At 40.9% G+C, this 14,083-nt stretch overlaps 1 protein-coding gene across 1 annotated transcript in view; it reads right to left on the bottom strand.

Annotated features, from left to right (window-relative positions):
* astn2 (astrotactin 2) overlaps positions 1-14,083 on the bottom strand; it is a gene marked incomplete at both ends in the record, with an annotated part of 472,482 nt that overhangs the window by 271,317 nt on the left and 187,082 nt on the right. Inside the window, 3 exons of the mRNA XM_080756633.1 lie at positions 696-863; positions 4,950-5,096; positions 10,338-10,445. Of these exons, the coding sequence (XP_080612759.1) occupies positions 696-863; positions 4,950-5,096; positions 10,338-10,445 (423 nt within the window). The remainder of the gene's footprint in view (positions 1-695; positions 864-4,949; positions 5,097-10,337; positions 10,446-14,083) is intronic.

Here is a 14,083-nt window from a genome sequence, read left to right on the forward strand (position 1 = left end):
GTTGAATATTTCACCTTTATTGCTGCCATAAAATGTATACAAAAAAAAGTGGGAATGAAAGTGTGCAGGATCCCTGTCAGGATGTAGAAGGGGGTGTGCCATCTAAAATGTATGGGAACTGCTGATTAACAACTTATACATTATATGGGTCAGAGCAATAAGCGAAACGTACAGCCACAAGAACCAAGGGGCAGTTTTGACTCATTGGAAATCTGTACATTTGCAGCCAAAATTAAAATTACCTCTCCTAAAAAACTGTACCACCCCCACCTAACATTGCATAAACATAGATTTAGTCTATGTATGACTGATAGGAAATCAATAGAGATGCTTTGCACAAAAAAACACAAAAGAACAGAACAGTATTGCAATTATTATTCTTAAATATCACTTTTATGGAGATATAAGCAGAACAAGTATAGGCCTATTAGTCTTGCCAAGTTTTAAAATGGTATTACTAAACCCTTTCGGCTTCAAAGGCGCAATAAATGCAGGTGACTCTTTCTACTCTATCTCCCGGGCCTAACAAAACCATTTCATGGGAAGTGAGCCACACAATCATACAGTACAAATATAATAACGCCATAAAGCATGTAAGACACGAGAGAGAGAGAGTGTGTGTGCGTCCGTGTGTGTGTGTGTGTGTGTGTGTGTGTGTGTGTGCGTGCGTGGCTGCGTGCGTGCGTGCAACCAACCTGTTTCCTGGTCACAGAGCTGTTCGCAGGGCTCGGTGGTCCTCTGGCCACAGTAATCCCTGATCCACTGGGTAGATGCGTTTGTCTGATAGTACAAGGTTAACTTGGCGGGGTTAAGCCAATTAGAAACGTCCAGGAAGCTGCCCATGCTCACCACAAAGCTGCTTCCTGGAAAAAAATGGGAAAAAAAGAACAAACACAAAACATTTAACCAAAAAGGATTTCCACATACGGAACAACAAAGGCCTGATGACAACATTAAGGAATAAATTGCAAATTAGCGACGTGTTACTTGTTCTGTAAATTTTTTATCCACCTCCTGTCAGTATTTAAATGAGCAATTGGTAATTAAGGCTTATAATTAGGATATTGACGGTATATCCTTTGTAAATGGGGCAAGGAAAGGACTATAGGAGGCTATAGGTTTTCACACACCAGCCAGTTAACAGTATGAAAGAGGATGCTCATGTGAGCTGTCTTATCGTTATGCCCTCCCATTCCCATTTCCCAGACCAATCATTACACTCCAATCACTGAACAGATTATCACTAATTGATGCCAAAGACTATTTACTCCAAAGGGAGCGTAGAGAAGATTGGGTTTCTGTTCTCTTCAAGGATATAGATCCTAACAACTCCTCTGTGCTGAGAGGAGAAAGAATTTGTGTGAGCATAATTTGTGTTTATAGGTGAATGTATAGGTATATAGGAATCTATTAGAAATACATTTTTGCAGATTCGGTTCTGCTCAGAAGCTATATACAATAGGAGCAGTATAATATAAAAAATAAAATAAAAATACTTGTAGATGTATAGGTGGAGACACATCGAGGAGGTCCTAACATTGTGCATTTGCATCTCTTTTGCTACAATGTTTTTGTGTGTGTTACTATTCCTGCTATTTCCTTGTGGTGCTCCATGTTGGACTTGTCTCAATGTCTCATCCCAGCGATCCCTCTAATCTCATATCTGTCTAGGTCACTCACCGCATCTCTGCGGAAGGAGGACTTTGGAAGTGACAATCAGCAAGCCAGCATGCTGAATTAATTCCAGCCCACGCCTCCCTCCAGTCTCTACAATAGACTCTGTCTGTGCATAACCATAGTCCTGTGTCTCCAAAATGTGCCAGAACTCCAGAACTCCTGTTCTGGTTCAGTTTCCCAAAGCAGATTTGAACTGGAAACATGACATCTTTGTGTGTTTCTGTTTCAAATCTGCTGCTGAGCAAATTAAACAAAGCTTGGGAAACTGATCCAGAACACAGGTATGCCACCTTCTAGAGCCCAATGCAGGACTCCAGTTACGCACAGAGCATAATCCATATGCGGACAGTCAGCCCTGCAGAGAAAACTGCTACCCCTGTCGCTCCCTCAGAACCCAATAGCTTCAGCCATTGGCCCAGGCTTCAGAGGTATACTTCATTTTAGAGGTTTTACATCTTGCATCCTCTAACCAGAGGAAGCTCTTTTCCACGCTCTTTTCCCCCTTATCCCTTCTCTGCTGAAGCTGTCATCACCTTCTTTGATAAGGAGGTTGATGATATCAGGAGCTCTTTCTCCCAACCTCTAACTAAATCGGTCAATTATAATTCATCTAGTCTTGCGTAGATCAACAATCAGATTTTTTGCTTACTGATATGTCTGGGTAAATCTAAAGTCAATGTATGGGCTATATAGGACAGCAACGCTGTTAGCAAACCACTGCTGTCCACTGCTTTGAAAACAAATCACACAACCACTCAAATATGAAGGACCACCAAAAGTATTTTTTTGCATTGCTTCTGAGATTATGTCAATTTACCTGACCATGTATGCTTTTGGTTGACTAGGATGCATGAATACAATTTACTCCCTACACTTTGTAAGTCACTCTGGATAAGAGGTTCCGTTTAGGCATTTAATTCCTAAATTGTGAACTGAAATTGGGGAAATAAAGATACAGTTTAACTAAAAGTTCTAAATAAGAGAAAAGAGAAAACCTGCAGGAGGACTGGAAAGAGTTAAATAAGTAATAACATAGAAAATGGATCTTGCAATATATAGTACCCTTTTGTCATTGGAAAATTGAATATCCAAAGGAATGCATATCTCTGCCTAATCGCCTTACATCTTTGATCTTAGAGCAGTGTTGTATTGTTTAATCTCCTTCATCCACTCAGTGCCAGACAAGTACCCAAACATCAAATTCACGTCTGTCATGACTCTCAAGGATAGTGGGCTTATAGTATTTGCTGAGTATCTGACACTACAGTGCATACAGTATATGCATAATGCCTGTGTGTGTGAGAGAGAGGGCATGGGGAAACAGAATGGGAATGAGGGAGGCATGTGTGTATGCAAAGTAACAAAATAGTTTCAATAATGATGATTTGGGGTGGGCCATTATTTTGGCATGCAAGAGTGGATAATGTCATTTAAAATCATAATAAAAATAATTATGAAACTAACTGTAGCCTTCTTCTTCAATATAATAGGTTAAGTCAACCAACTGCATGCAGGCTCCTATAACCTGGCAACCAGCTAATGCCAGTTGGTCATCAGCAAGACACCATCTGGTATATCCTACCTTGAAACATTTTACTGACCGCTTTGCATCTGTTTAGCTAACACACTTATTCAGGGAAGCTACTGTAGCATGTCTAGTTTAACCCATTTAGGCCTGACGTCGACATTTCTAAAATGTCTTCTAAATCAACTGTCAGGATTGGGGCACATTTTCACGATTTTTTCAAAAATAGCAGACCTACAAGCTTGTAGCTTGTAGATCTGCTATTTTTCAATAGCTAAAGCATAACATAATGCTAACACCAAAAGGGGTTCCCACCCAAAATGGGTTAAGGTGCGTAATGATACCCAGATGTATCCAGAAAATTTGTGGAATAAGAACACAAGGTTCTTACTATTTGCAAGACGTTCCATAACTCCACTTCACCCCCAATGGGATACATAGCTCCAATGTGTAAGTTCTGATGTTTGGTATGATTAAAATAATACTACTACTACTACTACTACTACTACTACTACTAATAATAATAATAAGAATAAGAATAAGAATACTACTATATTGGTATCAATTATGTCAAGAAGCACAGTTGATATCTTGGTTTTACAGAATATACAGAAAGTACATTTCGGTTAAGTAATGTGCACATCGTGCATTTCAAGAACTAGACAGGCTCCAGTGGCAGAGGCACTGTTCAGCTGATGTGTGGATGCATAGCTTTAGAAGATAAGATGATCATTAATTAAGTTATCCATGTTCCTCATAATCTCTCCACTCCATATTGTCTATCTTTCTCACTCCCTGGATTTGTCCAATCCCCCTCTCCTCTCCCTCCCTGTGAGGGTTAAGCCGTGGTACACTGGTGCCTCTTGGTATTCTGCCAAATCATTTTCCATGAGCACACCTTGCATACTGGCGCAATTTTAAAATAGGCCAGCAATGAAGCAAATCTCTGGGTGCTTAGCATCCTCGATTAAGCCAAAATGATTAACGAATGAATTACTTTAAATTAGTAAGTAGTTATAGTTACTGGTTACTTTACTTAACTTTTACATTACTTTTATTTATTTATGTAGCTTCAATATTAATGTATACATTTTAGTGTTGCTGTGGCACAAGACGAATTGTCATCCATTGTGCTCACTATGAAAATCACATTCATTTGTTCACAAAACAACATTGAAACCAGTCTTTTTAGAGGGATAAGGAACGTGCCTCCATGTTCAATGTGGAGGCAATCTTGCAGCAAAAAGAAAAAAAAAAAGTTGGTGGTCTGACTGGTCACTTTGTGGGTTATAGTTTGTTTGTGGAAAGGATGGCAGAAACCCAGAGATAAATTAACTAATACTAAATTAAAACTCTGGATTTTACTGTGTGTAAAAGCAATACCATTTACAGTTTACGTTACAGGCATTTTACTGAAACCCCAAATCATTCAGGGTTTAGAATGAGGATAAAAGCAAGCCCTAGAATATGTGGGCATTCAACTATCTCATAAATAAAGTCCAAAACAACCAACAAAATGACAACCAAAGGTAAAACAGAGGAAGGTGTACACTTAACTTAGAGTGTGTACAAATGGAACCAATTATGGGTCCATTTGGTTTCATTTGTACACTCATTTGTAAATACATTTAAATAAATCTGGAATTTAAAGTGCAGAGGTTGACCTGTGCTTTTCCCCCCCTTTTCACACAGAATTTCTAAACAAATGGAATATTCATGGACATTCTACTGAATGCTTTGCACTTACCATCAGCAACAAAGTGCTCAGGCACATGGAGGGTGACTTTGACTGTGAGGGGGCAGGAATTCTGGGTAGCATAGACAATGGCAAGGACACACGTGCTGATGGTGATCAACGTCAAGGTGGCCTTGTTCAGGGGACTGTGTGGGTGGCCTGAGGGAGGGAAAAAATACCTTAAGGCACATGTCAACCAGGATATGGTTCACAACACATGATATGACAAAATGTTTATCATGAATGAGGACAAAATGGCAGTACCCCCCCACACACACCATCACACACTCTCTCCTTTGCATGAAAGCACACGTGCACATGCACCCCCCCCCCCCCCCCCCACACACACACACACACACACAACTAAACTATATAAGACCACCTTCAGCACCTTCAGTCAACCTTCTAACCAACCTTTAAGCTTTTTGAAGAAGAAAAAAAGAGAGTTGGCTGATTTACTTTCAGCACAAGACAATAAAAGATGAGTTGAAGGACCAAGCCTCCTTCCAGCAGCCTAGAATCTTCCGTCAACATGATGTACGATCCTATCGCCACTGACAGGGTTATAGATTGGTTGTTTTGGTTGCCCTTTGGCTCTCTCCAGGCTCCCATTTCCAAGCCAGGATGAAGGGAGTGAAATGAGCTGCTTATCTTCTTTCTACCTGTATTCATCATGAGGTAGGCAGGTTGATATCGAGATTACTAGAATGCACTGGAAATGCATGGGAAAAGGCACATGCAGCCTTGGCGTGTGAAAGTTTTCGTACTGTAAATAGCTTTCACTGTTTATACGTGTGCGGAGGAAAACAAACATTTTCATTTTGCAGCCTAAAGTGTGCCTAAAGTGAAAGTAAAATGACTTAATAATATGAAATATCACACATGTACTCGGCCTTAGCAGTCAAATGAATCCCAAGGTCCGGGAACCTGGGCTGCAACCTGGGCAGCCTGACAGTGTGTCGAGGGTTTGGGTCCCATTCATGCGTGCATCTCTCTCTCCCCATTTCCTGTCAGTCTACTGTATCTATCATTATTTTTATGATGGATGGATGGATGGATGGATGGATGGATGGATAAATCCCAACCTTCATTTACACTAACACTAGCTAGATTCTTATTTCTGAGGGGCGATCCTATATACAGGTTTAATGTTTGTTTTGTCCCTAACACAAACTTTCATCCCATTAACAATAAAGATAATTTAATGTTTGCTTTGACACCATTTGTTTTACATCATCATTACATCACCTAATCATACCAAATTCCCTTTGAATTTGGTATGATGTAAGATGAGTGTTGTAAGATGTAAGAGTTGTAAGAGTGCCCCTCACTTCACACGGGTGTGATTTTTATATTCAGCTTTGTAGATATTTGTCCTAAGACAAACATTAAATCCAAATGACAATGAATGGATAATTGATGTCATACCGGTATGTAGCAAATCTGTATTTTTGTTAAATTCGCATTGAGAATGAATGTAAAATGTTCATCATGTGTCTGAGCAAATTAATACATTTTTATAATGAATAAAAATAATGAATGAATGAATGAAGGAATGAACCTTAATAATTTACACTAACGCTATAGATTCTGAGAACAAGGTAGTTGAGGTTAGTGTTTGTCTATCCTATGTACTATAAAGATCAGGTTGTGCCTGGTGATGTCTGCATGTCTGTGGCAGTAGAACAAGGTAGTTGAGGTTAGTGTTGTCTATCCTATGTACTATAAAGATCAGGTTGTGCCTGGTGATGTCTGCATGTCTGTGGCAGTAGCGCAGATGCAACAGACAAATAAATATGGCACATCCAGCTGAAGGCTTGCGTTTTCCCCTGGGTGGGGTTGTTATAGATGTATAACTCCCTGCTCTTAAATGGCGTTCTTCTAATGTGCTGAGCATTGAGTAAGCCTGAACGCCAATATAAAATATAATATTCACACCTGGATTTACATTGTATAAATAAAAATGCTCTCAAGCTATTAATGTTCTCAATCTATTCATGAGATATCTGACCGAATTAGCATTTATGGCAAGTATGCACAGAATGTCTATGCGTTCATCCAGGTATTTGGGGCGCACGCACACACACACACACACACACACACACACAATCAGGGGTGTCAGTGGAACAGGAGGTAGAGTGGCCGCTTGGGAATAGGTTCCCGGGTTTGATCCCGGGCTCCCCCAGTGTTACTGTCGAAGTGTCGTTGAGCAAGACACTGAACCTCGCCTTGCATGGTTTCCTGCACCATCGGTGTGTGAAAGTACAGTATGTGCGAATGGGTGAATGTAATGCACAATGTGTATGGATTAGCTACAGATGATTGCTCCTGTCACTCTTGTCAGTCTATCTACCAATTTTGAGGACAGAGATGTGAATTCAGTGCTTCACTTTTACTTTCTAAATGGTTAGTATAGGGACTGGAGGGACAATTCGATGGTACTTTGACTTCTACCACCTCTAGTACAATGTGTTTCGGTAATGTACTGTAATTTCATTCTGCCAGCAGCTTTAATGAATAACCTAGCTAAACATATCTTAGTCCCGTTTTAATTGGTGTGCAGTATATTGTATATTTATAGACTGTAGAGTTTATCCAAAGCAATGTACAAAGTGCGTTAACCTGAGACACACACACATGCACACAAAGACACGCACGCACGCACGCAAGCCAGAGGCAACCATGCACAACACACAAGGAACCGACCTGCTCGTCGGGAACAGTTAGTTAGTGCTCAAGGACACTTGACTTCGACACAATGCCAAGAGGAACTAAGTTATTGAACCGGGACCTTGGGCCAGACAGCCTCTCCACCTCCCGAGACGCCCTGTATACTGCACTCTCAGCATGCTATGTGTTGTGTACACGGAGGTTGGAGTGTAGACATGGCTATGAGTGTGCAAGAGTGCTTCCATGCTGTCAAACTGCACATTACACAGTGGAGTAAGGAAAAGTCACGACAAGATAAAGAGAGAATGCAAGGCAGGGAGTCAGCAGACAGGACAGATCGCAGAGGATGCACGGTGATACAAGATGACCCCAAGTGTGTTTAAACATAAAACATTGCAAGAAATAGGTAAAGTCAAGAAATAGGGAAAGAAATGTGCAGAGGAAATGTTTTTAGGCAACTGCCATTTTAATATTTACAGAAATTATTCTAAAACCATATTACCATAGTACAACTCCCTGTTTCATAACTGCAGGGTCCTCTGAAACTATTGCAGACAAACACTGAAGTGTAGTACTTGGTTTTCAAACAGCAAATAGCAGTGTGTATGTGTGTATGTATGCGTACGTACATGCGTGCGTGAAATGTGAGCTTACTTAGCTTACCATAGCCACAGTGCGTGTGTGTGTGTGTGTGTGTGTGTGCGTGCATCTTTCCAGCTGACGGTCGTCAATGCATCAAGGAAGACAATTATGATTCTGCAACTTTCAAATACTGTAGGTATTCTACATCTATTCTAAGATTAATTAATTAATAATAAAAAAGCTTTACCCTTGGGGAAAACTAATTGGGGAACCCTGCCATACACATACTGTATGCATGTGAACAAGCATACATCAAGACACAGTGAAGGGAAGATCAACGCACTTTAACAAAATAAAGATGTATAACACTTTTCCAGTGGGCAGCGTTAAAAATGCATTCAACTACATAATATATAGGCTACTGTAGTATTTACAAATTTGTTATGTTCACCTCTGTGGCTCTTTTTATCACTCTTAGTCCATCTCCCTGAAGAAAGACCAATCATTTTGCAGTCGGCCTTAACCTTGACATAGTTGTCAGACTCATGCCATGCTATATCTTTCACAGTTGTGTGGCCACAGGGAGCAGCTAATGCATGCCAGCAGTGTCCTTTTAAAAGGAATTCACTGTAAGACTAATACACTATCAGTGCGTGCCTCTCTCTCTCTCTCTCTCTCTCTAGCAGGCACAGCACTATCCCTCTCTCTGTTTCTGGCGCCCCCTACTGGTACTAATAAGTCATATACTCGTGCTCATGACCACTGCCACATAGATACGCACGGACATTGCTGGTTGTAGGAGTGGTTGCACCACTCAAAAACAAAGTATTCACAAACACATCATATGTTTGGTACAGATGCATAACAGGTTTTTTGTCATTGTGTCTGAGTATATACACATGACACATCACAGTTTGTGAAATAAACACAAACTGTATGGATGCACTATGCACTAATGAACAAAGACAAGCACATGCACACATTGACACATCACACACGCGCACACGCACAAAGAGGAAGTGCACTCCCGATCACATATCACCGTGTCATTCGGCAGGCCAAAATCATGTTTCCCATTACGGTTATTATTTGACTCAGCTTTGCTTATCGCCATGCAGCCTCCATTTACATCAGCTCATATATCTGCTCAGAGAGTCACTGAGCTGTGCCATGGTGCAGCACTTAAAACCACACCGGGGAGGGGCACAAATCCTTCCTGCTTCCAGCTATGCTGACAAATCAGGACCTTTGGTCTCCAGTGGTGGAACGAGTAGGTTACGCTCACGTTTTACTTATACTATGCCATTAATATACCTTAGAGTTGTTGGGAGGAAATAATGCGAGGAATGTGATCAGTAACATTATAAAGTACATCTTTGTGATGTACTTTATAATGTTACTGATCACATGAACCCACGTTTCAGACCTTGCGTTATTTTATTATTTCCTGTAAGGTATATTAATGACATTAAAATGTTGAAAATTAGTGGTATTCCCCTTTACTTAAGCAAAACGTAGAAATACTGCAATATAGTAATACTCTTCTAGTAGACAGAAGGCCTCCATTCCTTTTTTTACTTGAGTAAATGTACAAAACATTATTGTTTAAATCTACCCATCTATTATTTCACTGAAATAACCAGTCAGATAATTGTAGTGGATCAAAATTGTACTTAAGTACATTACTTGAGTAGGTACTTTCCACCACTGCTGGTCTTATTCGTCCCAGCCACTGCGCATCCCTCACTCCTCTTCCAGAATATAGTCCCCTCACAGTTGCTTGGCATTTTTCCAATATCCCTCTACTGTCAACACAGTGAATTTAGCCTAGGACTGTATTTTTCTAAGATATTTGTGCTTTGTGGCCAACTTAGTTTAGTTTTTTTTCCTTACAGCGCTCTCAAGGTTCAGCCACAGGTGAGCTGGCAGGGGTCTCCTTTTGTTTTGACTTGACACAGGTTGCTCCAGGGCAAATTTAATTGAATTTCACCGTGAGGATAGGATGATATTTAAAGTTTCTGTCTTCTCTATTTTTACTGTATATGTGTTGTTCCCCTCCGCTTCTCTTGCCTTACTCACAGTGTGCAGTGAGCAAGTGGGACATCTCTGCAAAAATAAATACCCACATCCGTCTCCATTGCCTCTCACCTTTGCTGCGTCTGCGCCCCCTGTGCTGCTCTGTGTAGAACTTCATTTGGTTGTCATCATCAGGCTCTGACCCTGAATCGACTTGTCGGCCGAAAACACCCCCGGACACTGCCACAGAGAGAAAAGAAGAAGACGACGAAAAAAAGAGTGAGTAACAAATTATGTGTGAATACAAAAGAGTATGTTGGTGTTCCTTAAAATCCTTAAAGTAATGAGTCCTTAGAAGCAGTGATATAAAGAGATGAAGAACTTATGCAGGGTGGAGAAACTATTTTATTTCACAAGGATCTGTGAAAATGGAAGAAGTAATGGCCTGACCATCTTCTAGGTTCATAAATAAACCCAAGATATCCTGTAGCTAGCTCGCCAACGTCAGTCGGATCCAGTCCAGTAGACCAAGTAATCCATTCCAAGTAACCCAGTCCAGCTCAATTCAGGTCACTTCAGCCTAAAACAACACAGGCTTGACAGGTCTAGTACAGTAGTCCGTCCCAGTTCCGTTCCATTCAACTTGGTTCAGTCCAGTTACCATAAAAATCCCACTCGAAAACGTATAATGTACACAGTACGAAAACAGACAGACAGGACCTGCAATGTGAGATAGGACGAACTGGATAGGACAAGTCAGGCCAGGCCAGGCCAGGACAGGACAGAACAGAAACAGGACAAACGTTCTGGACTTGCTGGAGGCAGAAAGGACAAAAGTAATGGCCTGGCTGGGACGGGACAGCGCAGAGCCAGGACAAAGGTTCTGGCCTTGCTGGAGGCAGGGCAGAAGTAATGGACTGATTAGGGCAGGACAGGACAAAGGTATTGGTCTGGTTGGAGGCATATCAGAGAGTGACGAAGCAGGACTGTAGAAACAAAGAAAGTACAGAGGAACAGACTGAGGATACAAGAAACAGGGGCAGAAAGGAGGGCCTAATTTTTGTGAGGACACAAACAAATGGACCAACAGACACTCAACGGGACAGGCACACGCACACAGCCACACACAAAGCAAGAGGCAAGTACAAGTCTGCCCTGGGATTATTGCAATATATACCATATACAACAATAGAAAAAATTGTGAATTATCCTTTAATTTAATTTATATCAGTATGTTTTTTCTGCAACACTTGCTGTAGAATAGAGGCTATTTTGCATGAATATGAATGCAGGTCTGCCTTGAGATTTGACTTGACTTTGCCCTTTTGGTGTGCCTTGGGCACAAAATGTTTGAAAACCACTGTTGTAGACAGAAAGGCAGACGGAGACACACAGTAAACAATAATTTATGAATCTAAAGCTCAAAAGGTTTACTTTGACCTCGCTTTGTCCTTGTTTTACTCAGAACCTTTAAATATGGCACTGTAGGGATGAAACACTTCCGTTTGGCAAAAGTGCTAGGAAATATGTAACCAGTGTAGCTCTTCTCACAACATTTACGACACAGGTGGGGTTCTTTGTAAACGGGCATTTATTGTCAGGCATTCTTCTCATCCCTCCGTTCCATGCCGTGAGAACTATGTTCACACAAAAATAAAACACATAAGCAATCAGCGAAGTGCAATACAATACAAATATTGATCAAACAAAACATACGAGGAAATGCGCGATGTGCAGGTTAACGTGTCCATCAAACAAACAACGCAACAAATACTAATCTAAACATAATAATACCTCGTTGGCCGCTTGTCGTGGAAAAGGTTCTTGCATCTTGAGTTGCTTAGAGTCCTTTGAATGTCCTTTTGACCGTCTGTCTTTGACTTCAGACGTCTTTTTAATAACTTTAAACAGTTCGTAACACACTGTGTGCTGCAATTCCTTCGTGCAGACCAGAGTCTGAATGAGTGAGACACGGTTTGTAGCACCTGTGTTCAATGCCAAGCAATCATGCACAACCAGTCAAATTGTCCAGTGTTGCTACTGACAGACTGTTATGTTTGTTCTCTTACATAAACAGCAAATAAAAGACTCAAACAACGTTTACTGTATATCCATTGTTTTAGTCAGAATAGCGCACTTATTCATACAGGGATGTCAGGGATACAGTCACGGTCTCCGCGTGATGACGTCATTCACCGTCTTAAAGGAACCAGGCAATGTCAAGATAACAGCAGTGCTATTATTGAAATAATGTATGATTGAACCACATACATAACACAGACAGAGAACTTGGTTCTGCCTCATCATCACATGTTTTACATTTTAACCTTAAATTAAATCAAGTATGGACCACATATTTATTATACATCATGAAATTGCTATGAATTATTCTTTATAAACTTATGACCATGAATTGTTGTATTTTAGCCATTTTAAAGTAAACATTTTAATAACAGCACTTACAACCAGGCTTTAACCAGGTAGTATGAATGTAACATTACATTTCCCATGGAAATGAATTCAGTCATTATGTGTGGAGGGCAAATTCATCCTAGCCTGGTATCTCTTGTGGCAACGTCATTGTAAGCCTTGACAAAAAATAGTCAGCAAAGGAGTGCTGCAAGTCAAAATATTGAAATTCTGTAGACTGTCAAGAGAAACCATGAAAAGCCTGAAATATGACAACTATCTATAGTGTAAGTCATATGGCTGGAAAACCCTATGATTTTTGCACTGTCCAATATTCAAGAGAACCCAAAAGCCTGAAATATGACAACACAGCGGAAGCAATATGGCTTGAACATGTTGCACGCCCGTCCAAGTAAAATCGTGGAACGTAATGATTTATATTCAACAAACATCAACAGCCTTTTTGTATTCATGCAGTGGCATCTCATCTAAACAGCCACCATATTAACCTCTATACTAATATGCCAAATCATTCAGCAGAGCAAATCTTATTTATTAGGTAAGTGCTGTTTTGTGCCACAAAAGTGCCCATGTTTTTTTGACCGGCTCAATTTGATTTTATTCAGTAGCTGTTGACCTTACACCGAGACACAGTATATAAACACATTATTTTGTGTCACACAGCCCGTTTTAGCAGTGCCAGCAGCTCTACATTTGTATTAATACATATTCTGTGACTGCTTATATGTAAGGACAAACGGACAATCGCTGCATGCATATGAATCAAAAAGATTAGTACTGCTTTAATACCAGCATCCACACTTCAAGTAGAGTAGTACCACCAAATGAAATGAACAGCACCCACGCATGACATTTTAATGCGTGTAATGGAGAAGGGGCCAGGCACTGCTTAGTAACACTACTGGGATTGTTTTCCATTCTCATAAGCTCTCTTAGTGTGTTTACTAGTTTTTTGTGTGAGTATCATACTGTAGGTGCCATTTGTATCTGCCATGCTTTCAGGAGCAGCTATTTGCGTCAATGATGAAGCACTCAGTACCTGGCCTGTATACCCGTTCGCAATTTGGTGTTGGGGGAATTTTGGTCGGGTCAGTGGGTCCCTAGACCCCCCTCTCCCTCTCCCTCTCCCCCTCTCGGCTTGTGTGAGGTCTTGGAGAAGAAGGCAATGTACATCCTCTGTATAAAGGTGAGGCAGTCTGTGGAGGCCATGACAACTTTGAGGAGGTTTTTTGGCCCAGGCTCCTCCGCGAAAAGCTGTTGGTGGTGCCTGTATAAGCTAGCGGTTGCTGAGCGATAAGCTGCCGGCTGACCTCCAGTGGAGGATAGTACATGAGGTGATAGCCACGGACAGACAAAAGGCACACATTGATCCTGACCATGTGGAGGGTTGTCTCTTCTGTTCCCAGACAAAACGGTTATTTTTCTCATTCATTTGTTCAGTGTCTCGG

The sequence above is a fragment of the Protomyctophum bolini genome, assembly GCF_963924005.1.
Source record: "Protomyctophum bolini genome assembly, chromosome: 22".
In the NCBI taxonomy this organism is placed as follows: domain Eukaryota; kingdom Metazoa; phylum Chordata; class Actinopteri; order Myctophiformes; family Myctophidae; genus Protomyctophum; species Protomyctophum bolini.